Source organism: Sus scrofa, chromosome 1 (assembly GCF_000003025.6).
Source record: "Sus scrofa isolate TJ Tabasco breed Duroc chromosome 1, Sscrofa11.1, whole genome shotgun sequence".
NCBI lineage: Eukaryota > Metazoa > Chordata > Mammalia > Artiodactyla > Suidae > Sus > Sus scrofa.
This window is the reverse complement of record NC_010443.5, coordinates 187118145-187142343: the sequence shown is the minus strand read 5'-3', so window position 1 is coordinate 187142343 and position 24199 is coordinate 187118145. Positions and strand designations below refer to the sequence as shown.

The window sequence follows — 24199 nt, the reverse complement described above, 5'->3', positions numbered from 1 at the left end:
AGAATTAATGAGCAATTTTCATAAGTATTCTTGGAAGAAAAGTACAATGTAACCGTACTTACATGGAGGCCAGATTTGAACTAGATTATCTCAGCATGCAAATTGCTCCCCAGGAACAAAGAGGTGACTCAGGTCCATAGAAAGCAGCAGGCTGAGTTTTTCTACCAGGGTTCCAGTTTCCAAAAGTGTTGGTGGCATGGGTTCAAGCCCAAGGAAACTTGATATGTTACCTGGGATTTACAGATCAGGAACTTGGTGGGAGCAGAGACAGGCAGGCTAGACAGGGAGGTCTGTGGTGAGCTGCCCTCTGCTTACCTCTTTAACTCCTTGGGCTGCCATGAAAAAGAGCCATAGGCTGGGTGCCTTAAAACAAGAAAAAGGGCATACTCTCACACTTCTGGGGACTAGACGTCAAAATCAGTGTGGGCAGGATTTCCTTCTTGAGGTGCTAAGGGAGAGCCTGTTCCATGCTTCTGTCCTTGCTTCTGGCACTCTGGGGGGCAGGAACTCAGTGTTCCCTGACTTGAGATGCTCAGCCAGTCTCTGCCTTTATTGTCACATGGCCATCTTTTCCCTGTGGGTCTCTGTGTTTTTGCATGGCATTATCTTTGTGTCTCTCCTCCTCCTCCTCTTCTTCCTCTTCCTCTTTTTTTCTTTTTTGGCCACTCTGTGGCATATGGAGTGCCTGGGGCCAGGGATCAGATCCGCCCCATCTGTGGCAACGCTGGATCGTTTAACCTACTGTGCCGGGCCAGGGATTGAATCTGCATCCTGGTGCTGCAGAGATGCTGCCGATCCTGTTGCACCACAGTGGGAACTCCCTTCTCCTCTTCTTATAAGGACACCAGTCATACTGGCTTAAGGGCCCATCCTGCTCCAGCATGACTTCATGGCTTGCAGAAGTTCCCAGGCCAGGGATCAACCTGCATCACAGCAATGACAAAGTCAGATCCTTAACCCACTGAGCCGTGAGAGAACTCCCCAGGATGACTTCATTTTAATTTATATCTGGAAGCATCCTATTTCCAATTAAGTCACATTCTGAGATGATATTGGAGGTTAGGACATCAATGTATCTTTAGGTGGAGGGACGCAATTCAACCCATCGCATCATTTTTCTGTTTACATAGGCTAATGAGATATTTGAGTGAATTCTTTCCCCCAAATTGACTGGAAATGCAGAGGGCATTGTCCCTTGGAAACCATGTCATGGTGAGGTCCCTGGGACAATCATAACTACTGATTTAACTCACAATGTCCTGTAAGGAGAATTTTTTCTAGGGGTCCTTCAGAATCTAACAAACACACCAGAAAAGGTTTGGGTGGGAAAATATGTTCCTGGTTTCACTATTGAGTGCCAAGAACATGTACTTACCATCAGCTCTTAGAAACTTCATACTGGGGTTTATTTCTCTCATTTTTATTCCTCTGTGATTTATATTTCCTTTTTTTTTTTCTTTTGCAGTGTTCTTCTCTATTTTGGTTCTTTGTTGTTGTTGTTGTTGTCTTTTGTCCTTATAGGGATGCACCCTTGGCATGTGGAGGTTCCCAGGCTAGGGGTCGAATCGGAGCTGTAGCTGCTGGACTACACCATAGCCACAGCAATGCGGGATCTGAGCCGCATCTGTGACCTACACCACAGCTCAGCAACACCAGTTCCTTAACCCACTGAGCGAGGCCAGGGACTCTATTTTGATTCAAATGTTACCTTTTATGTTGTTATCATACCTGAAATCCTTTGTGGGAGAAGGAGTGGAGCGTGGAGAAGAGGAATGCTCTGTGCTATAAACAGTCTTTTTCTCACTTTTGCATTAAAGGTTACTTGTCACAATCCTGTTTTCTCAGCATCCCCTCTGCAATTCTAAGGGGACCTAGCCATTCAGTATCTTAACTATTCCCTCGTGCATGTTGAGTTCTGATGTGCTCACTTCACACTCCATGGCATTGAGTCAGAGGGGCTCTTAAAAATGAAAAGTAGGATATTCTGATGGTTGACATTGTGTTTACCTCAATTATATTGTTTAAAGTCTTTGGGAGTTCCTTTGTGGTGCAGTGGGTTAAGGACCCAATGTTGTCACTGCAGTGGCTTGAGCTGATGCTGTGGCATGTGTTCGATCCCTGGCCCAGGAACATCTACATGCCATGGGTGTGGATAAAAAAAATAAAGTCTTTGTGCTGGCTGCAGGTCTCAGCCCACTTTTTCCTGTTCCAGGTTCCTAATGATCCACTGTCATCTGTTCAGGAAGGCTAGTCCTTGACTTCACCCTATATGGCCCTTCTTTTAGATGCTGAGAAGTTAAAAAATTCTCTATCAAGCCCTTTTCTGAAATCAAGTAGTACATATTGGTAAAGTATTATAAATGCACCGTGCCCAGATATCTTCAGAATAATCAGATCTGAATAAAGTCCATTAAATGGGCTTTTCTTTCTTCTTAGATTAAAAGGGACTGTGTTAGTTAGCTCAGGTCCTCTAAGAAGCAGAGTCAAGATAGGATTATGTGAACAAGAGATTTTGGGGATTCCATCTGGGAGAGGTGGAGGGAAGGGAGCAGGTGTAGGCTGGAAAGTGTTCAGACTGCAGTGCAGGTCAGACCTCTGCAGAAGGAGAGGTGGAAGGAAAGAGGACTGGATAGAAAAGGACTCAGATGACAGCTCAGTTCTGAGGATATTTTGGCTAGGCTGACTGTGAATTCTTGAGCCCAAGTTGCCCACTAGAGGACCCCTCTGCCCCACAGGCATGAGCCTACACTGGTACCCTGACAGGCCCAGCCAGTGTCTGAAGGGACACCTGCCTTCTGCACAAATATGGTTATAGATCTGGAAGTGGGGATGGGTGACCCATACTCCCCCACAACAGGAGAGCTAAGCAGTCAATTCCATGGTTTTCATGAGCATCTCCCTATGTATTCCTGAACCTGGATGGTAAAAATTACATCCTTATTTTCATTGACAAGTTTAGTGTTTTGTTTAATTATGAGTGGAGCCAGTAGCCATAGTAGTATTCATAATAACTGTGTCTTTCTCACCGATAATTATTGCAGATAGTTTCATATCAACATTATAGTTGTCATAGATATCTCAGTATGTCATTCATCTCATAATTGCTTTTTAAAAATTAAAGTATAGTTGATTTACAATGTTTTTTTTCTGTTGTACAGCAAAGTGACCCAATCACATACAGTTCCCTGTGCTATATGGTACGGCCCCATTGCCCATCTGTTCCAAATATTAACAGTTTGCATCCAAAAACAGTTTTCCTGTCTATCCCTCTCCCTCCCCCTTCCCCCTTGGGAACCATAAGTCTGCTCTCTTTGGCTGTAATCTGTTTCTATTTTATAGATAGGATCATCTGTGCCATGTTTAAGATTCTACAAATAAGTGATATCATATGGTATTTGTCTTTTTCTTTCTGACTTCATTTAATATGAGAATCTTTAGTTCCACCCATGTTGCTGCAAATGGCATTGGTTTTTTAAATTTTTTATGACTGAGTAGTATTTCATTGTGTATATGTACATCTTCTTAATCCATACATCTGTTGATGGATATTTAGGTTGTTTCCATGTCTTGACTATTGTGAATAGTGCTGTGATGAACATAGGTGCATGTATTTTTTTCAATGAAAGTTTTGTCTGGTTATATGCCCAGGAGTGGGACTGATGGGTCATATGGTTAGTTTTCTCAGGAACCTCCATACTGTTTTCCACAGTGGTTGTACCAATTTACATTCCTACCAACAGTGAAGGAGGATTCCCTTTTCTCTATTCCTCTCCAGCATTTGTTATTTGTGGACTTATTAATGATGGCCATTCTGACCAGTGTGAGGTGGTACTTCATTATGGTTTTGATTTGCATTTCTCTAATAATTCGTGGTGTTGAGCATCTTTTCATGTGCCTGTTGGCCATCTGTATGCTCAATATTATTTTGAAATTATGATAGTTATTAGACCTGTCACTTGGTCTTATTTAGTAAGAGAGTAAAAAGGGATATTTGCTATTATATAACAGACTAAAAATATAATTTGATAATGGGATTTAAATATAATTGTTTCTTTAGCATTTCATACATTTTATTTTATTCATTTATAAACATGATTCCAGGAGTTCCCATTGTTGCTCAGTGGTTATGAACCGCTTATTCATGAGAATGTGGGTTCAATCCCTGACCTTGCTCAATGGGCTAAGGATCTGGCATTGCTATGAGCTGTGGTGTAGGTCACAGATGTGCCTTGGATCCCGAGTTGTTGTGGCTGTGGTGTAGGCTGGCAGCTGCAGCTCTGATTCGATCCTTAGCCTGGGAACTTTCATATGCTGCAAGTGCAGCCCTAAAAAGCAAAAAAACAAAAAAACAAAACAAAAAAAAAAAAACAAGCAAAAACCAAAAAGGCCAAAGCATAATTACAAGAGGAGTCTATAGTCTTTGACAGAGGGATCAATTGAGCAAAAATGGTTAAGCACCCCTCCTGGAGATAGTATTTGGTAAAATTGTTTTAATTGTGTTGGCCCAATTAAAATGTTTGGGAACAGCAGCCCCATCCTCATGAGAATATGTTATTGTGGAAAATGACTCATTAATTCAACATTATCCCTCTCAAGCCAGGCCCTTTGTGGTGCTAAAGCTGCAGCAGTGAGCAGGACACTTTAATCGTCCAACAGGAAAGACAGTCGTTAAAGAACAACAACTGTGGTTATATTACCATGTGGCACATGATGTTAATGAGATGGGAACTGCAGAATGCTCTGGGTGCCCTGGGAGAGGGACCCGTGTAGGGATCAGAACAGACCTCACTGAAAAGTACCATTTATGCTGAGCTTGAAAAATGATAGGAGTGGGTTGGGAAAAGAGGCAGTGGAGACAGATGGATGTTAAAGTGTGAAGATTTGAAGGTGAGGCAAACTTAACTCAGAAGAGCTGAAATCATGCAGACCTTGTACACCATGTGAAGACACTTAGACTTTTCCCCAAAGGCAAGAGGAAGTTTTGAAGGGGTTTTAAGCAGGGAGTGATGTGATCAGATTTCCTTGCAAAAATATGGTTGGAAAGAAACCAGGGAGGCTCTTGTGGTACCAGGGTGAAAAAAGATGGCAGCCTCCTTGGAAATGTATGCTGGGAGAAAACAGCATCAAGTAAGATCATCAGGTTATTCTGTTTGATTTCCTTTTTGGCTCTGTGTGAATGAGTGGGTCTTGAATTTCTCTTTGTTAGTCTATTACAAACTACAATCCAGTTTTGGAAGCATCTTTCTTTCTTTTTTTTTTTTTTGGTCAGTGCTTTTTTTTTTTTTAATTGCTCAATGAATTTATTACATTTATAGTTGTACAATGATCCTCACGACCCAATTTTATAGCATTTCCATCCCAAACCCCCAGCGCATCCCCCACCTCCCCAACCTCTCTCCTTTGGAAACCTTAAGTTTTTCAATGACCATACCACCCTGAATGCACCCAATCTCGTCTGGAAGCATCTTTCTTAGAGTTGAACTACAATGGCTGTAGTTCACTCTGAAGTCTATTGTGTATGTCTCTGTGTGAATGTAAAAACATTCTCTGGGAGAATGTAAAAACTCACGCAAATCTTGGAAAACTACTTCCCTATACTGTTGGACCACAGAGAAAGTGGATGTTGTTTGGTTAGGTTCTCTTAGTGCACATTTGTTACTTGCTGCAGCGTTGATGGCCTTTAAATTCCTACATTAAGAAGAAAATAAACTTATCATTAATAATGTAGATGGTTATATTGCCAATTAAACAAGGTCTCTGGCTGCTTCTTTATAAAAGACTCGTAAATGGGTTTCAGGTTTGTTTGTTACTAGGTGAAAACAAATCCATTTTGGTTGATGGCTAATTCAGGGCCATGGGTAGTTAGGCGACTCATAAAAGTGTATGGAAATGAGTCTCTAGGATAATCAGATTTTATTTCTAGTGTCTAACTGATGCTCAGAGCTTTGGGATTTAATTATGTCTGCTGAACAAATACAATTCAATTTCTCTTCCTCCCTTTTAAACATAATTGCAGGCTTTAATTCATAAATATACAAGGCCTTATATAGTTTTTGACATAGTAGCTGGTACCTATTAGATACTCAGTAAATGTTGGCTTCTTCTAATTGAACGAGAACATATTTTTTAAAAAAATACACAAGACTTTGCTTCTGATTCCTCTTTTCTTGCCTAGCATTTGTCTTGGTACATTTTATGATTACTCTAGAGAAGTAAATAATTTAAGTGGGAAATTGTTTTAATAAGAGGAAGCTCCTGTTTTCTAGTCCTTTAGGCAAGCTGGCTTGAATGTAATGTTGGGTGTTCGCTCTTGCAGGGAGTGTGGCAGGTGAGTTTCAGGCTGGGTCTGAGGCACGATGTGTTGTTGAGTATGGTGGATGGGACGCAAGTTCTTCCATTTCCATCTCTATGGCACCTACCCAGCTTCCAAGAGGACCCACATAGCTTCTGGCCCTCATCTTCCCTCATTTAGTGTGGTCCTTCTTCTTTCACTTAGCATAATGTTTTCATGATTCATCTATGTTGTAGCAAGTGGCAGTTCTTCATTTCTTTTTGTGGCTGAGTAATATTCCACGGTATGTATATTCCACACTTTGTTTATCCATTCATCAATTGATGGACATTTGGATTGTTTCCACCTTTTGTTTGTTTGTCTATTTATTTATTGTCTTTTTTAGGGCTGCACCCATGGTGTATGGAAATTCCCATGCTAGGGGTCGAATCGGAGCTGTAGCTGCCAACCACTGCAATAGCCACAGCAACACATGATCCGAGCCGTGTCTGTGACCTACAGCACAGCTTACAGCATTGCCATGTCCTTAACCCACTGAGCAAGGCCAGGGATCCAACCCATGTCCTCATGGATTCTAGTCGGGTTTGCTACTGCTGAGCAACTGTGGGAACTCCTGCTTCCACCTTTTGGCTCTTGTGAATAGTGCTGTTATGAACGTTGGTGGACAAGGACTTGTTTTAGAGCTTATTTTCAGTTATTTTAGAAACACATATATATTTAGACTTACTAGAACTACTGAGTCACATCGTAATTTTATGTTTAAATTTTTTTTTCTTTTTTTGGCGGTCCCATGACATATGGAGTTCCCAGGTTCCCAGGTCAGGGATCCAATCTGAGCTGCAGTTCTGACCTAAGCTGCAGCTCTGATAATGCCAGATCCTTAACACTGTGCTGGGCTGGGGATTGAACCTAAGTCCCAGTGCTCCAGAGACGCCACTGAGCCCATTGCACCCCAGTGGGAACTCCTATTTTATTTTTTTTGGTCTTTTCTAGGGCTGCTCCTGCGGCATTTGGAGGTTCCCAGACTAGGGGTCTAATTGGAGCTGTAGCTGCTGGCCTAGGCAACAGCCATGCAACACAGGATCTGAGATGTGTCTGCAACCTACATGACAGCTCACGGCAACGCCAGATCCTTAACCCACTGAGCAAGGCCAGGGACCAAACCCACACTTCATGGTTCCTAGTTGGATTCGTTAACCACTGAGCCATGACGGGAACTCCTCTTATGTTTAACTTTTTAAAGAACTGTCAAATTGTTTTCCACAGTGGCTGCATATTACATTTCTACCAACAGTATGTGAAGTTCCAATTTCTCCACATCTTGCCAACATGGTTAGTCTCTGTTTTATTTTTTGTTTTGTTTTCAGTATGACTTCCTAGTGAGTAGGAAGTGGTATCTCACTGTGACTTCGATTTGCATTTCCCTAATGACTAATGATCAGCATCTTTTCATGTGCATCTTGGCTATTAGTTCACATGGAACAACATGGATGAACCTCAGAAACATGCTAAGTGAAAGAAGCCAGACACAAAGGCCACATGTGGTATGATTCCATTTATATGAAATATCTGGCATAGGTAAATCCATAAACACCAGAAGTAGATTAGTGGTTGACAGGAGCTAGAGGGAGGGGAGAATGGACAGTGACTGTTCATTGGGCATGGCGGGGGGAGTCCTTTTGGGTTGATAAAACTCATTTTGGGATGAGATAGAGGTGATGGTTATAAAACATTGTGAATGTACTAAATGTCACTGAATTATGTCCTTTTAAAAAGGTCAGTTGTAGGTTTTGTGAATTTTACCTCAATAAGTAAAAAAGCAAAAATACCTAGTTAGAAATCAAGTCTGCATTTCTGATTCTGGCAGCATGGTAGACTAACTGAGTGTGGATTTCCACCTCCTGTTATAGACTGAGGAATTCTGCATAAATTAAAGCAAAAATTAATTTTGCATAAATTAATGCAGCTGGGCTTGAAAGGAAAGCTCTTGTTGCCAGAGGAGGCAGCTTGAGGCCAGAGCAGTGGCCTCCTGAGCTGAGGCTCTGGCATCTTAGGGGAATGGGTGCTGGACCACATATAGATGTTGGGATGAGGAGCAGAGTTTAACATCAACTTGGGGTCAAGAGACATGACCTTGGGATGGGGTAGGGCAGGGAGCAGGAATTAAATCCACTGTGTTAAGAAGACATTCTGGAGAAGCTGCTTCTCTGCTGAAGGGGAGTCTAGACAAATGCCCATGTAAATTGGAGCCAGGCACTTTCCATCAGCATCTACAAGGATTGGATCCATGAGCCACTGCAGCTACTGGCCTTCGACATCCCTTGAAAGGAGCTCAGGAATAGGGTGCTCTGTGCTCTGGGAAGACTGACAAAGCAAGTCTTCAGATAGGTAGATATTTTCAGGAGAAGATTTTATGAGCACATTACTTTCACTTCCTTTTCTGTAGAAAAGCACAAAAATCCTTCATGGTGACGTCTGTTCCTCGTGACTAGCAGTGACGTTCATAAGACTAACAGCAGCCTTCTGCAAAATGTGTGTTTGGTTGCATATACTTCCCCAAAGGTACATGCAAAATCACCAAAAATCACATATATACTGATATTCCCCCCCCCCCCCCCATGGAGTGGTATTTCATAGCTATCTGAAATGCTGCCTCTGGGCTTAGTCCTCATTTTGTCCCAAATAAAACTTAACTCACAACTTTCATGTTGTGCATTTTTTTAAGTCAACACCTGTCTCAAGCCAAGGAAACCATAAGGGGCTCCGAGTGGGAGAGAAAAAGACATGGAAGCCCCAGGCATGCCTTCCTTGTGCCGGAACCCACAACTCAGAAATGCACACAGAGCACCATTCCAGGTGGGTGAACCCCCTGGTGGACTCCACTCAAGCAAACAGGAACCGCTCATCTGTGGTGACACTTCTGCCACGTAGGCTGCACAAGATTTGTAGGGGAAAACAACCTGCACTGAAAAATCCATTCCCATGGGGAATTGCAGATCATACAAGGAAATAACTCAGCGTGAGGGAAAGTGAGCAGACATAGCAGGCAAGAGGGTTAGCATCTCAAGAACCTGGAAAAATAGAAGTCTGTTTGAAATGATTAAAGAATCAGGACACTGAGATTGGTTCTGTTGCTTTAATAAAAGGTTTCTCCGTGTATCGTTGAACAGCTGCTCCCAGGGAGCGTGCGCCACGTTTGCTTAAGGGATTTGCAAAGGGGGAAGGTGGAGATGGAGGTTGTTCTCCTGCTGTCCTATGGTGGTCTGGCGAGGCCCTTAGGTTTTTTTGCAAAGGATCAAGAGCTCAGGGAAGCTTTCCTTTTAAGTCATCCATTTAGATAACAGAAAAGCTCACCTGGGAGTGAATTAACCATGATGCTCAGGTGTTCTTAGCCAAAGATTTACGTTTACTTTGCTTGAGAGCATGCCTTGGTATTTGCCCATAATTGTGAGTAGTGTCACATTATGAACTGGTAAATGGAACATTTGCAAACAAACCCTGAAGCTGCCTTGAAAACCACTTGAGTACCCACTCAGCGCTCCATGTCTAATTGGTCGGATCTGTTGGCTGAGCCACGGGCACTAGGGAAGTGGGAACTTCATGTCCATCAAGTAGAATCGTGTCAGGAAGTTTAGATAAAGGTTATCAGCACACAGGAGACTTCACAGCTACCTGATCACTCAGCCAATCTTCTCTTTGCTTTATCCTACCATCAAGCCTTGGCTCTTGTCAGTGGAAGTCCCAAAATTTATATAAAGGAGAGGGGTGCGTGGGGACCTTGTCTTGAAGCTGGAACAGTCTATCACTTTACATAGCATTGAAAACAGAAGGGGCTACAGATGTGGGCCTGGTGGACTTCACGCTTGCTATAGCTTCATGTACAACTTGAGAAGGCAAATGTTTGTTTCAGTGGATCTGGCCAGCAACACACACAAACTTGACTTTGCACTGGAAGCCAGATGATACTGCACTTCAGGAAGCAGTAATGTTTCTATTAAAAATAAAGCACGAAGACCAAACTTCTTTTTCACCAAGGGATTGAGCATCAAGTAGTCCAAATGTGAAGCGGGACCTGTAAGAGTGAGTTGGGAGAGAATTTCAGGTCCCCTGAGTATGGCCTTGATGCTGCTGAGCATGAAACCATACCTCAGTGTCAGCAGAACTGACAGGGGTGTCTTAGGCAAAGTGCAGTGTTTGTTTGTTTGTTTGTTTGTTTTTGTTTTTCCCACTATTGGATGTAGAGGAGGGCATAGACAAGTTGTATTTTCCTGTGGTGAGTGATGTTGTATATCAAGCTTACTTTTTGGGCAAAAGGAAGAAACATAAATGGAGGGATATTTTCTTCACTAATGCAACATATATTTCCATGAAGTTGAAGTTCATAACATCCTTCTCATCATAAGGTTGACATATGCAGTTTATGATTTATCAGTACTGTTATCGTTAATGAATGACCCCAAGAAGATGTGCAGTTGATTGCGAGACATTTTCTTTGCAGCTTTCCAGTAGATACCTAGTGTCATTCCTCATTTTGCAATCAACTAAAGATATCCTTATATTACTTGAAAGTGGAGATTAGGGTATCTGGGCTCTTTGTACACTTCTCTATAAATATCAGGACAGAGCCTTCAGAATTAATTGTTTCTTAGATGCACGATTACTGCTCACTTAGCCCTATGCAAAGAAATAGGTCATTCTATTCATCAGAATCTTGCTGTTCTGTAATTATGTGAGGAGCAAATAATTATAGATAGAGTTTCTGTGTGATTTTAAAGCAGGTAAATTTAGCATCATTAGAGAATAATCTGTAGCTGAAAAAACTCAAGGTTCTTTAAAAAACATGCAGACAACATTTAAACCTTGGTAGGCTTTATTATTCTCAAATGTGTTATATAAGTTGGAAAAAAGCTTTGACTGTTTCTTGGGCTGGAAGAGGCACTTACGGTTAAATAACAAGGCAGGAAAAGAGCTGGTCTCCATTTATTTCTTGACACTGTAGAAATACTGTCATTGAAACTTAGGAAGTTCCCATGTAGCACATCAGGTTAAGGATCTGGCATTGCTGCAGCTATGGCACAGGCTGCAACTGTGTCAAGGGTTCAGTCCCTGGCCTGGGAATTTCTGCATGCATGTTTGTGGTAGAAAATTAAAAAAAAAAAAAAAAGAAAAAAGGAAAAGAAATTTAGTTATATATGCTTTGGACAAAGGACTATGTCTGACATTTCATTTTTTATAAGTAGGACATGCATTTCTTTTTTCATTGACCAAGGTAAAAATTGGGTTTCCAGAAAGCTGTAAATGGTGTTGAAAATTTGATTTTTTTTTTGGTCTTTTTTCCATTTCTTGGGCCACTCCTGTGGCATATGGAGGTTCCCAGGCTAGGGGTCAAATAGGAGCTATAGCTGCTAGCCTATGCCAGAGCCACAGCAACATGGAATCCGAGCCGCGTCTGCAACCTACACCATAGCTTACGGCAAAGCTGGATCCTTAACCCACTGAGCAAGGCCAGGGATTGAACCCGCAACCTCATGGTTCCTAGTCGGATTCGTTAACCACTGAGCCATGACGGGAACTCTGAAAATTTGATTATTAAAGAGACTTTATTTATAACCCTTTCAAAATTGAATGTGAGCTGTAAAGTACATCTTGCACAAGGCTATATGGAAAGGGCATATTTTATAAATTCAGGTAGCTTGAGGTCTTTCAATTAATTTGTTTATTAATTTGGATAAATGGAGATTATAGGGAGGGCACATTGCTGTGCTTGGGCGCTGGTGAGCATGGTGGAGAACTTGCTTTTAATAGACCTTGTCTACTCTTTTTTGCTTTTAATAATCCCTGTCTACTTTCTTTCCTTCCATCTACCTGTCTCCCTAAAAGGGGAGCCCACAGGCCTCATTATATTGCTACACTTTCAGGCTTGCATTCAATAAATTTTGAAGAACACAAACCAGAATCAGTAGGATTAGAATGAATCTGTAGCTGTGAGCCGACTTTAAAATTCCCTCTCATGTTTCCCACTATCACCATCTACCATTAAATTCCATTTGCAAAGGTTTACAGAATTTTGTAGGGATTTGGGGGGTAGGGTATCTTTTTTATTTAAAAAGTACTGAACAATTAAAAATAATTTGGAAAATCCTAGAAGTATAGGGAATAGGAGAAAAATCACCCATAATTCTGCGACCTATTGATGACTTCAGTTAACATTTTGATGCCCATCATTTCAATTATACACATAGTATTTTTATCCATGAACTTGGGCTCACATTATACATACCCTGTTTTTTTTTTTTCATTTGCAATTTGTAATGGGAGCAACACCATGTCATTAAATATTTTTCTTTAAATAAGTTTAGTTTTTTTTTTAATATTCTATGTTTCAGACATAGTGTAAGGTTTAGTTTCCTTTTAAGCATTTAAACCATTACTCTATTGCTGAATATTAATGCTATTTACATGTTCTTTTTGATTATAAACAATGTTGCAGTGAACAGCACTTAAATGCATTTTTATGCAATCCATGGTTAATTGTTTAAGCTACTTTGCTTCTGCAACTGGAATGTCTGATAAAAATTAAAACGTTTAAAAAAGCTTTTTTGATATTAATAGCAAATTCCCCATGCACCTCCAAATAATTGTGTCAATTCATACCCCTTTCGTCACTGTGATGTCTTGTGTCTCTATTAAAAAACTGCAGTTGTTGGTTTTCCTTTTATTTATTTTTTATTTTTTGCTATTTAGAGCTGCATCCCGGCATGTGGAAGTTCCCAGGCTAGGGGTTGAATTGGAGCTATAGCTGGTGGCCTATACCACAGCCAGAGCAACTCTGGATCTGAGCGGCATCTGTGGACCTACACCACAACTCATGGCAATGCTGGATCCTTAACCCACTGAGCAAGGCCAGGGATCGAACCCTCACACTCATGGTTCCTAGTCGGATTCGTTAACCACTGAGCCCCGACGGGAATGCCAAGAAAAATATTTGTGATGTGAGAAAATTACATGAAATTCAAATGTTGGTGTCTATAAATAAAGTGTATTGAAATATAGCCAAACCTCCTTACTTACGGATTACTGTGTCTAGCTGCTTTCTTGCTGCAACAGACAGAGACTGTATGCGCTGCAGAGCCTAAACTATTTACCACTTTTAGTAAGAGCTGAGCAGCCCGGCCTGCACATTGCATTTTCCTACCTTTATTCTCTGACATTGATTCAAGTGAAGAGTTCCCGTGGAGCTTCTTAAAAATGGAGAAAGATGAAGAATAAAGATAAGGAGAAAATGTCAGGTTAGAAAAGAACTTGAGGGAGTTCCCCTGGTGGCGCAGTGGCTAACGAATCCGACTAGGAACCATGAGGTTGCAGGTTCGATCCCTGCCCTTGCTCAGTGGGTTAACGATCTGGCGTTGCCGTGAGCTGTGGTGTAGGTTGCAGACGTGGCTCGGATCCTGTGTTGCTGTGGCTCTGGCGTAGGCCGGCAGCTATAGCTCCGATTTGACCCCTAGCCTGGGAACCTCCATATGCCGCGGGAGCGGCCCAAGAAATAGCAAAAAGACAAAAAACAAAAAACAAAACAGAAAAAAAAGAAAAGAACTTGAGGAGTTCCCTCATGGCCTAGAGATTAAGGATTCTGCATTGTCATTGTTGTGGCTCTGTTCCCTGCTGAGGCATTGGTTTGATTCCTGGCCTGGGAACTTAATGCATGCAGTGGACATGCTCCCCCCAAAGGACCAATAACATTCAGTAATAGAAAATACAGTTAGGAGTTTCTGTTGTGGTGCATTGGATTAAGAATCTGCCTGCAGCAGCTCCGGTCACTGCAGAGGCATGGGCTCATTTCCTGGCCCAGTGCAGTAGGTTAAGGATCTGGCATTGCCACAGCTGAGGATTAGGTTGCAGCTGCTGCTTGGATTCAATCCCTGGCCTGGGACCTTCCGTATGCCGTGGGCGTGGCCATATAATTTTTTTAAAAAAGGAAATACATTTAGCAAACATAAATTTTTTCTGTTCCTTTAATGATGACAGGCTGGGATATGTTTGTGCTCTTCTTATGCATTTTTTTTGGCTGTGCCTGTGGCATCCAGAAGTTCCTAGGCCAGATATTGAACTTGCACCACAGCAGTGACAATGCCAGATCCTTAACCCACTGAGCCGCCAGGGAACTCCTTTTTTTGCATTTTAAAATAAATAAGGGAATTCCTGATGTGGCTCAGTGGGTTAAGAACCTGACACACGGGAGCTTGGGTTTATCAGACACAACTTAGAATAGATTTACAAGGAGATCCTGCTGAATAGCATTGAGAACTTTGTCTAGATACTCATGTTGCAACAGAACAAAGGGTGGGGAAAAAATGTAATTGTAATGTATACATGTAAGGATAACTTGATCTCCTTGCTGTACAGTGGGGGGAAAAAAAAAAAAAAGAACCTGACACAGTATCTGTGAGGATGTGGGTTTTGTCCCTGGCCTTGCTAAGTAGGTTAAGGACCGAGTTGCCACAAGCTGCTGTGTAGGTCACAGATGTGGCTTCGATCCCACGTTGCTGTGGCTGTGGCATAGGCCTGCAGTTGCAGCTCCAATTTGACTCCTAGCTTGGGAACTTTCATAGGCTGCAGTTGTGGCCCTATGAAGTAAGGAGATAAGTAAGTAAATAAATAATAAATAAGAAAAAAACAAGTCTTTTACTGTCATTGTGTTACTATGGTTGACCCTTTCATTGTATTTCATGCAATAAAATCTTCATTGTCTCAAATTAACTTAATACCATAAAATACAAGTTACCAAATTAACACAGTGAAATATAAAAGATGACTATTCACATTTTCTTCTCTTATTTTCCTTAGTGAGAAGCTGGATGGAAAAACTGAAAGACAAGGTAAGAAATATTTTCTTCCTTTGGATTTGTCTTAGGTGGCATGGCTTTATCAAATGAAAAATCATGAAAGTAATGGAGCTTTATTTCATTATTCTGATTCTGGTACTCTATGCAAAGATACAAAGCCACGTCTGAGTACTCAGTAAGAAAGAACACAAAGGATGCCTGATTTTTTGAAGTACCATTCATTCTATGGGATGTAATTTCTGGTACTAAAAACTGAGTAACACCCTTGACACAGGCAAGGTAGAGTTCCTTTTAGGGAATTTCAGGAGTGTAATCCCATTCTGGTGGGCATTTTTTGTCCCAGTGCAAGGATCTTTTAAACCTGATCTTCCTATATGAGGAAGAAATACTGTGGCTTTTGGAAGGCATTGATTTTTCTGATCCAAGGATAGACTTGATTGACGAATAAAAGTTTGTGGTAGAAATGGCATCCTTAAACCATAGTGGGAGGTGGGATTAAAAGCACCAGAACACTTGAGTGTTCTCCTTAGACCCACTTTTATAGAGACTATTATTGTCACTATCTACTGAATGATAATGAGCTGACCTGTCTGGAATGGCCAGTTATTGAAAAATATTTTTCTCTCTTGCATGAATTCCACCATCTACATCTGTGATTGACAAGATTAACTTCCAGGTTCATATTTTTCATTTTCTTTTAATTTCAACACTCTCTAAGGTTTCATTTTTGGTACCTTGTAATTTCAAACTGGAATTACTCATAAAAATGTTGATGGAATTCTGAACTTCTTGCTGTAGCCTGTGTCAGATCCCATTACTGTAACCCAGCTCAGATTTCACTGGGGGTTTAGTTAAATGGAAATCTTTTCAACTGCCAGATAGGAAGTACTTCCATTTTACTTGTCTCAGGATATATATCTGTTGACGGTATTTCCTATCTTTTTTTTTATTATTATTTGAGGTCAATCCCCCCAGTCCCCATATTTGAATGAGTAGTATTGTTTTTTTGCTACAGTTTAATGTTACAGGATAAAAGGAAACATTCAATTGCAATTGAAATGGTAGAGTTATATTAATTCTACTTCCTATTATTTTTCTGCTTCTCGGTAAAATTTAGCACATATAGTTTTTGAGAATGAGAATGTACATCTATATTAAAAGTGATGTTAAAAGGTTTGAAGCCTGTTGACATCAGTAGAGGCCATTTTGATATCTATAATGGCTTCAGTTGTCTAAGGAAGGTATAATCAGATGCATGAGCAAGATTTGGGGTAAAAGAAGCTCAAAAGTTCAGAACTGAATGTTTTTTCATTGTGAGTGCTTCTTATTTTTCAGGGGAAAATATAATGTGATGAAAAGCAAACAGATTTGGTAGTTTAATCTAGGAATCCATATGTCATTGTTTCTATAGAAAATATCCTTCTGAGTTACAAAAATAGAGAAGAAAAAGACTTAAAATAAATTTTGGCATGTAGCCTGTTTTGATGTTGGATGTTGCAAATTTTTTTTTAATTTTTAATTTTTTTTGGTCTTTTTGTCTTTTTAGGGCCACACCCATGGCATATGGAGGTTCCCAGGCTAGGGGTCTAATCAGAGCTACAGCTGCCAGCCTACCCCATAGCCACAGCAACGCCAGATCTGAGCCATGTCTGCGAGCTACACCACAGCTCACGGCGATGCTGGATCCCCAGCCCACTGAGCAAGGCCAGGGATCAAACCCACAACCTCATTGTTCCTAGTTGGATTAATTTCTGCTGCGCCATGAAGGGGACTCCGGATGTTGAAAATTTTTTAACCTGTCTATATGTCTGTAGCTTCGCCACTCCATTTAGAAATCTGTATAGCTTTAGAGAAAGGGTGTATTTTTTTCTTCCTGTGGACCCTTCCTTCCTAACTTGTCTCAAAAGCCTGGCACCCTCTCTCTGCTCTGTTTCATCAAGAGAAATAATTTATGTGTGATCTTAGTTTTCTGGATTATTTTGAAGTTTTTCTAGCCCTCTCGTCACTTTATTCTGTAGTATTTTTTCAGTTACATCTTAGTTTTAAAAAATTGGAAGAAAATTAGTTGAGACTCCCACTGGATTGACTTGTTTTTGCCTTGCCTTCATTTTTTTTTTTTCCAGGTCTTTTTAGGACTGAACCCATGGCATATGGAAGTTCCCAGGCTAGGGGTTGAATCAGAGCTCTACCTGCTGGCCTGCGCCATAGCTACAGCAATGCAGGATCTGAGCTGCCTCTGTGGCCTACGCCACAGCTCATGGCAACATCTGATCCTTAACCCATTGAGTGAGGTCAGGGATTGAACCTGTGTCCTCACAGATACTCAATGGGTTCGTTTACACTGTGCCGCAACGGGAACTCCTTACTTTTTTTTTTTAATTTGACCATTTTTCAAACTGAAGTAGTTAATTTACAAAGTGTTAGTTTCAGGTATATAGCAAAGTGATTCAGTTATACTATAATATATTTTTCCCAGATTATTTTCCATTATAGGTTATTACAAGATATTGACCATAGTTCCCTGTGCTGTATGGTAGGTTTTTGTTGTTTATCTTATGTATAATAGTTTGTATCTGCTAATCCCAAACTCCAAATTTATCTCATCTCCACCACCCTGCTATACCCTTTGATAACCATCAGTTTGTTTTCTATGTCTGTGAATCTATTTCTGTTTTGTAAATAAATTCATTTGTATCATTTTTTTAGATGCCACATATAAATGATATCATATGATATTTGTCTCTGACTTAATATGCTAATCTCTAGGTCCTGATTCTTAGCCCACTGAGCGAGGCCAGGGATCAAACCTGCATCCTTATGGATACAGGTCGGATTTGTTTCTGCTGAGCCACAGCAGGAACTCCCTCTCCCTCTTTCTCTTCATCTGTCTTTCTAGCTAACTGGCTATCACCATAAAAGAGATTTTTTAGTTATTATCTTCAGAAACTATTTGAGAGTGAAACTATTGCCGCTTTGATGAAAGTCACGGAATCCCTTAGAGATGAAAACTAAGCTACATATTTAACTGGCTCTATAGTCAACCCAGGATATCTTCTCCCTTTAGCTTCATTTAATTGTTTCTGATACTGGTTTCCCTGTTAGTTAGCTGGACTCTAGAAAGTGTGGTAGGTGTTCTAAAAAGTTCTGAATTATTCCATTCACTGTGTTTGTTTAGTCTTTCTGAATTAGGATTAAGATCAGCCATGAATGCAGAAACCCCCAATGACAGTGGCTTAACCTAGAGAGAAGTCCGTTTGTCTCTCACTTATGAGTTTGCAGGTAGCAATCAAGGGTTATTGTGGAGCAGCACTGTGAAAGGTCAGGCTCCTTCTCTTTGATGCTCCATCATTTGTGACCTTTATTCTCAAGGTTGTCTTGTGGTCCTGGATGGCAGTTCGGTCCATATTCTAGCCAGAAGGAAGAGGAAGAGGGGAGGCTAAGACAGCCTTCCCCTCTTAAGAGGGAAGATAAAAGCACTCTGCCATTCTTGAAGGAGGTGGTAAAGACTCTGCTCCCCTCCTGAAAAGCATGCTCTGGAAGTAGCATGTGTTACTTAGGTATCATCTCCTTAGTGAGGTTTATCACACGGTCACATCCAGCTGGAGGAAGTAATCATTATCCTGTACCCAGCCCAGATGGGAGGTTCTCTTGCTCTAGAGGAAGGGGCGAATATTTTTGAGCAACAGTCCCTATACTCATTCCATAATTAATCTTCCTGGTTAAACGTCCAAGTTAGTGATGCTTGTCTGGCAAACCCTTACCTGGCTACCTATTGATGTATTTTTTTTTCCTATTGATGTATTTTGTTTCTTGAAATTGATGATGCATCAAAATTTTGGTTGTGTAATAAAGACCAGCCCTACTGTTCTATCACCAGGATCATTCTGTTTCTTCTGGCTTTAGGAAATAATCCAGAAAGTGGATGATCCAGCCTGTATTTCATAACAGTGATTCTCCTGTGTAGTCTGGACTAGTAGCACTGGCATCATCTGGGAGCTTGTTAGAGATGCAAAATCTCAGTTCCCATCATGGATCTACTGGAGCAGAAACTCTGGGAAAGGGGTCCAACAACTTGTGGGTTTTTTTTGTTGTTGTTGTTGTTGTTGGTTTGTTTGTTTTTTTAACAAGTCTTGCAGGCGATTTTGGTGCATGCTCAAGTCTGAGAACCATTGTTGAAGAGACATCATAAGGGCATTGTCTTAATTCAGCAGACTTTAGGTGGTACAGCAAAACATTTGATTTTCTTATTTTTTTGAAGACCAGTTTCTTTGAACAAATGCATTATCCTGAGAAGAAGGAGATACCTTTCTCATAAATACAAACCAAAACAAACAAACTAAAACCAAACACAAAAACAATTCCATCTAGTACATTTTACCTTGCAATCCATTTTTTATTTTCAAACTCTTTATTTGGAAAGAATTTCAAACTTAAAAAAAGATGCATGAATAAAATAGTGCAAAGAATCCCCCTCTACCTTTCCTTCAGCTGCACTCCTTCTTCTCATGTTGCCCCATTTGTTTTATCATTTGCCAACAATCTCCCTGCCTCTGCTCTTTTTTTCTGGGCCGTTTGAGGGCAAGTTGCATACATCCTGACTCTTTTACACACAATGCTTCAGTGCATATTTCCTACGAATAGGAATACTCTGTTATCAAACCACACTGCAATTATCAGCTTGAGTACACTTAACATCGATGTTATACATTTATCTGTTCTGGCATCCATATTTCATTTTTTTAAACACACCCAAAATGTCCTTTATAAAAGCATTTTTCTCCTCCAATATAGGTTCTAGTCTAGGATCTTATAACACATTTAGTTGTCAAGATTCCTTAGTTTTCTTTTTTTCTTTTTTTTTAGGGCCACACCCATGGCATATGGAAGTTCTCAGGCTAGAGGTCAAATCGGAGCTACAGCTACTGACCTACACCACAGCCATAGCAATGCCAGATCTGAGCCTCGTCTGTGACTTACACCACAGCTTATGGCAATGCCGGATCCCCACACCACTGAGTGAGGCCAGGGATCAAACTTGCATCATCATGGATGCTAGTTGGATTTGTTTCCACTGTACCACAACAGGAACTCCTCCTTAGTTTTCTTTAATGTGGAACTTTTTTATAGCCATCTTTTGTCTTTCATGGCAGTGACAGTTTTAAAGAGTATAGTGTTTTTTAAAAATAGAACATTCCTCGGTTTAAGTTTATTGGATATTTCCTTATGGTTAGATTCAAATTATACATTCTTGAATGTGCACAGATGTGGTTGTAGCCTTTTCAGGATGTTACATGGGGAGGGTTGTGTACATCCAGTAATTCTGAACAGGGAAAGGTTCTAGGCAGAATTTATAACTTAAAAAAATATGCATACATGTCTTATTTGCTCTCATCTGCAGGAAGCCAGTCCTGGACAATTCTTAAAAAAAGAACTTATTTCCAGTTAGTCAGTTTCCAAAGAGGAATGGTTAAATTATATCTGAAGAGGGTAGGTTGCTTTGTTCCCATCTTGTAATTTACCTGTAATTTCTAAGCACTGACAGATGCCACACAAATACAGACACACAAACACACATATGCAGACACAGACCTACACACACACAAGAGGGGATGAAAAAAAAAGAGGAGAGAGCAGGATTAACTGAATTTTTGTGAAGTCTACATGATATAAAGCTCTAGAAACCAGAAGTCTTGATGTGCAAATAAAAAACAGGGGAAGAGTGGCACATTATATAATATTCATGTTTTTGATGTGGGATTTGAGTTATGTAGTGTGAGGAGACCATGCAGAGATTAAGTTGAGCTCCCCAAAGTTCAAATATCATCATTTGAAGGTACAGCTCTGTAAAATCGAATCTCCTGTGCTTAAAGTTGACCGTATATCATCATATACATATATTTTCGTGTGCCGATAATGGTGATGTAAAAAAAATTTCATAGTTCTGTGGAAAGCACCCAAACTTTACTGTTGTCTAGTGTTTTCCCACATGGAAAATTACAGATTTTTATAGATGTGAAAGAACTTAGAAAAAGTTTGGGTTTCTCCAAAGCATATTAATTTGTTGAAAAATGACTGGGCTTTGTTTCTTGGGGATAAACAGTACTCTGAGTAAGAGTGCTATTGTTCTCAAATTAATGGAAAAATTTCCATATTCTTCTCTAACTGAAGACTCTGGAAAACAGAACCAGGGAATGTGCTGGCTTTGTACAAGAAGTGGGTGCCACAGTTTTGTAAAGTCTCATCTGGTCCTTTGATTTCCTTCTAGAAATGTTGGGACAGCATCACAGCCTGCTTACTTCAGCACTTTTTAGAAAACTTTTATTTTTTGTCCTTCTCTGTTTTGGGCTCCTCCTGAAAGGTACTGGAAATTGTTGGTGCTATATGAATACATTTTGAAATAGTCAAATAACTGAACAAATTTATGGTTCTCCCCTAAAATAATGCCTTTCTAAGGTACCTATTGTAGTATTTTTAAAATACTGTATTTTATGGGTTTTGTCTGGGTAGGCTTCCAGAAGGGGCCATTGTGGAAGGTAAAGCAGTGTCATGTTCCTCCATGAAAGGGCTCTAGTTGCTCATAGACATCTGTCCCTTAGGTGCCTTGTTGGCCAAGATACAGGGAGCATTCTTAGTGTGATGGCCTTACCTTGAACTTGGCTTGTTCCAGAGCTCCTTACTCAAGATCGGTAGTGTGTGGAGATCATGCTGTTCTTTTAGGACAGAGGTATCCATGGTGATGCCTTGGGGATGGTGGAGACCCACATGGGTTTGAAACCTCCCGGCTCTTCTGGAAGATACCAGTGCTGGCGGCAGTGACCTTTGTGCCCTTCTCTGTCACTTTCTTTCTTTGACACCTGCACGCTCAGAATTCTCTCCCAGCCCTCACCTGTGGTCTCATCTACTGGGCGGTTTTTTTTCTTTTATAGAAATGAATCCATGCACATTATGTAGAGCCCTCTTTTTGTCCCTGTCTCTCCTGCCTGTGCTCCATCCATCCCCTGACATCCGTCCCCTTTCCTTCGCAGCTCCTTCTCTTCCCTGTTGTGTCCAGAAGCTCTCCCTTTTTACCCACATGCCAAAACATTCCTCTTTCCTTTGTCACTGTGAGGCGGCTAAGATTGTGTGAGAAGGACCACCAGTGTCAAGAACTGCCTTTTGCCCTCCAGGAAACACACTCTTCCAGAGGGCACTTCAGCCCCCTTGGAACTTGACTCAGGCTGGTATTTCCAGTGTATAGCATTTTAATAGTCCAGGCATCCTCAGAGGTTTTCTTCATACAGCTTTAATACAAATTATATTTCTGTCACCAAAACCCGATGTTGACAGATGTGCGGAAGCAAGTGGCTAGAGGTGCCGCTCATCTGGCTGATGTATTTCAGTACCTCTGCTCAATATTTGAAATAGCCCCAAAGAGTTCATACCTCTCTCTCTGTTGCCTTCTCCCTAAAAAGTAACTTTATTCCAGGTGCTATTTTATAACAAAGCAGGCAGGAGAATTCCAAGTGTCTAAACACCTGCTGCTATCCAGCAGAACTGAGAAACCCAGGGCAGCATCTGGTCAGCATCCTAACGCATGTTTCCTTTCTTGTGCAGGCTGGCTATATGTCTGGGATGCTGGTGCCAGTAGGGGTAGGGATAGCTGGAGCCTTGTTCATCTTGGGAGCGCTCTACAGCATTAAGGTTATGAATCGCCGCAGGAGAAATGGCTTCAAACGGCATAAAAGAAAGGTAGGGAATCAACAACAGCAGAAGCTAATCAGTTTCAGAACAGTCTTGGCTTTTCTCATTTGCTTAATAAAACACGCGGGGCTTAATGATGCAGGAATGGTACTGACGTGCCCAGTGGTTCGGATTAGCTGCTGCAGCTGCTTCCTTGGCTGCGTTGTTTTTTTTTCCCCCACATGTCCCTCAGCTTTTCTCTGCGGCAGAAGGAGTTTAACGCTTTTCTATTTTCTTTTCCCAGCAGAGAGAATTCAACAGCATGCAAGATCGAGTAATGCTCTTAGCCGACAGCTCTGAAGATGAATTTTGAATTGGACTGGAGTTTAATTGGGAGATTCAACGATGTCATTATTTTATTTCTTATTTGGGGGCAAAAAAAAAAAAAAAAGAACAACATTCTGCCACATTAGGGCTGTCAGGCCATCGGTCTCGTTATCTGCTAGATAGTAGATTTTTCTTGGACTGAGAAGAGAAGGCATGCTGTATATGAACTGTAGTAGGCAGTGTTTGTTTTTATCCTGTAGCGAGTTTTCCACAGCCCTGGGCTACAACTCATAAATATGCAGCATATGTGTTGTTCGGTAGGAGTTGCTATAGGTTAGGTAGAGTAAATATTTTGTATTTTTCCACAGTGTCTTTTCCTTGGTTTGGATTACCTGCATTAAGTATAATGACTGTTGTTGCCAAGGCACACTTGACTCTGAACAAGAAATCTTAACAAAGAAGAACTTGTGATGACTGCTCTACCTACTTGAATCCCTAGGCTTTGGGCTATGGTACATACTACATTTGCATCCAAACTAGCAGCAACTCAGAATGAAATCTTTTTCAGCAAGGAAGATCTCTTAGTGCATTAGGCGTCTATAGAGATTTGTATGTACCTTGCATTATGTACTTGAGTCTCCTGGTTTTATTATTTTTCCCCTTCCCTTTTGTTCTCATTCTTGGCGAAGAATAATGCATTAAATTGACTCTTGGTCTTAATGTAAGCTTGCTTTCTTAAGTAGTGTAATTGAGTCCAACAGACCTATCCATAGATGCTTACATGTTTTCCACTAAGAGATGTCCTTTTTGTGGATCATCTGACTTGGTCAAGAAGAAATGAGGAAGAAGTCAAGAGGAAAAGGAGGGTAGGTAAGCTTCCAGAGCATTTATCTCTGCCATTTGGCTCTGTACTTGTGTGGCCACAATTATTCAGAACATTGCTTTTCTACGTCTGTGGTCTTAGCCATGGAATAATTGGGCACCCAATGGTCCTTGTTTGACTTTATTATAAAAACAGACATTTGGTGGTAGGAGTAGGCTCAGGAGCCAGAGTCCTGATACATAATGGAGCTTATTA

General features: G+C 40.8%; 1 protein-coding gene across 2 annotated transcripts in view; it reads left to right on the top strand.

Moving 5' to 3' along the window:
- The window catches only part of C1H14orf37 (uncharacterized protein C14orf37 homolog), a 140572-nt gene extending 116726 nt beyond the window's left edge, over positions 1-23846 (top strand). Inside the window, 3 exon segments of one of the 2 annotated variants that reach the window (NM_001244542.1) lie at positions 15137-15168; positions 22729-22863; positions 23099-23846. In NM_001244542.1, the coding sequence (NP_001231471.1) occupies positions 15137-15168; positions 22729-22863; positions 23099-23167 (236 nt within the window). In that variant the 3' untranslated portion in view covers positions 23168-23846. 2 annotated transcript variants of the gene reach the window in all.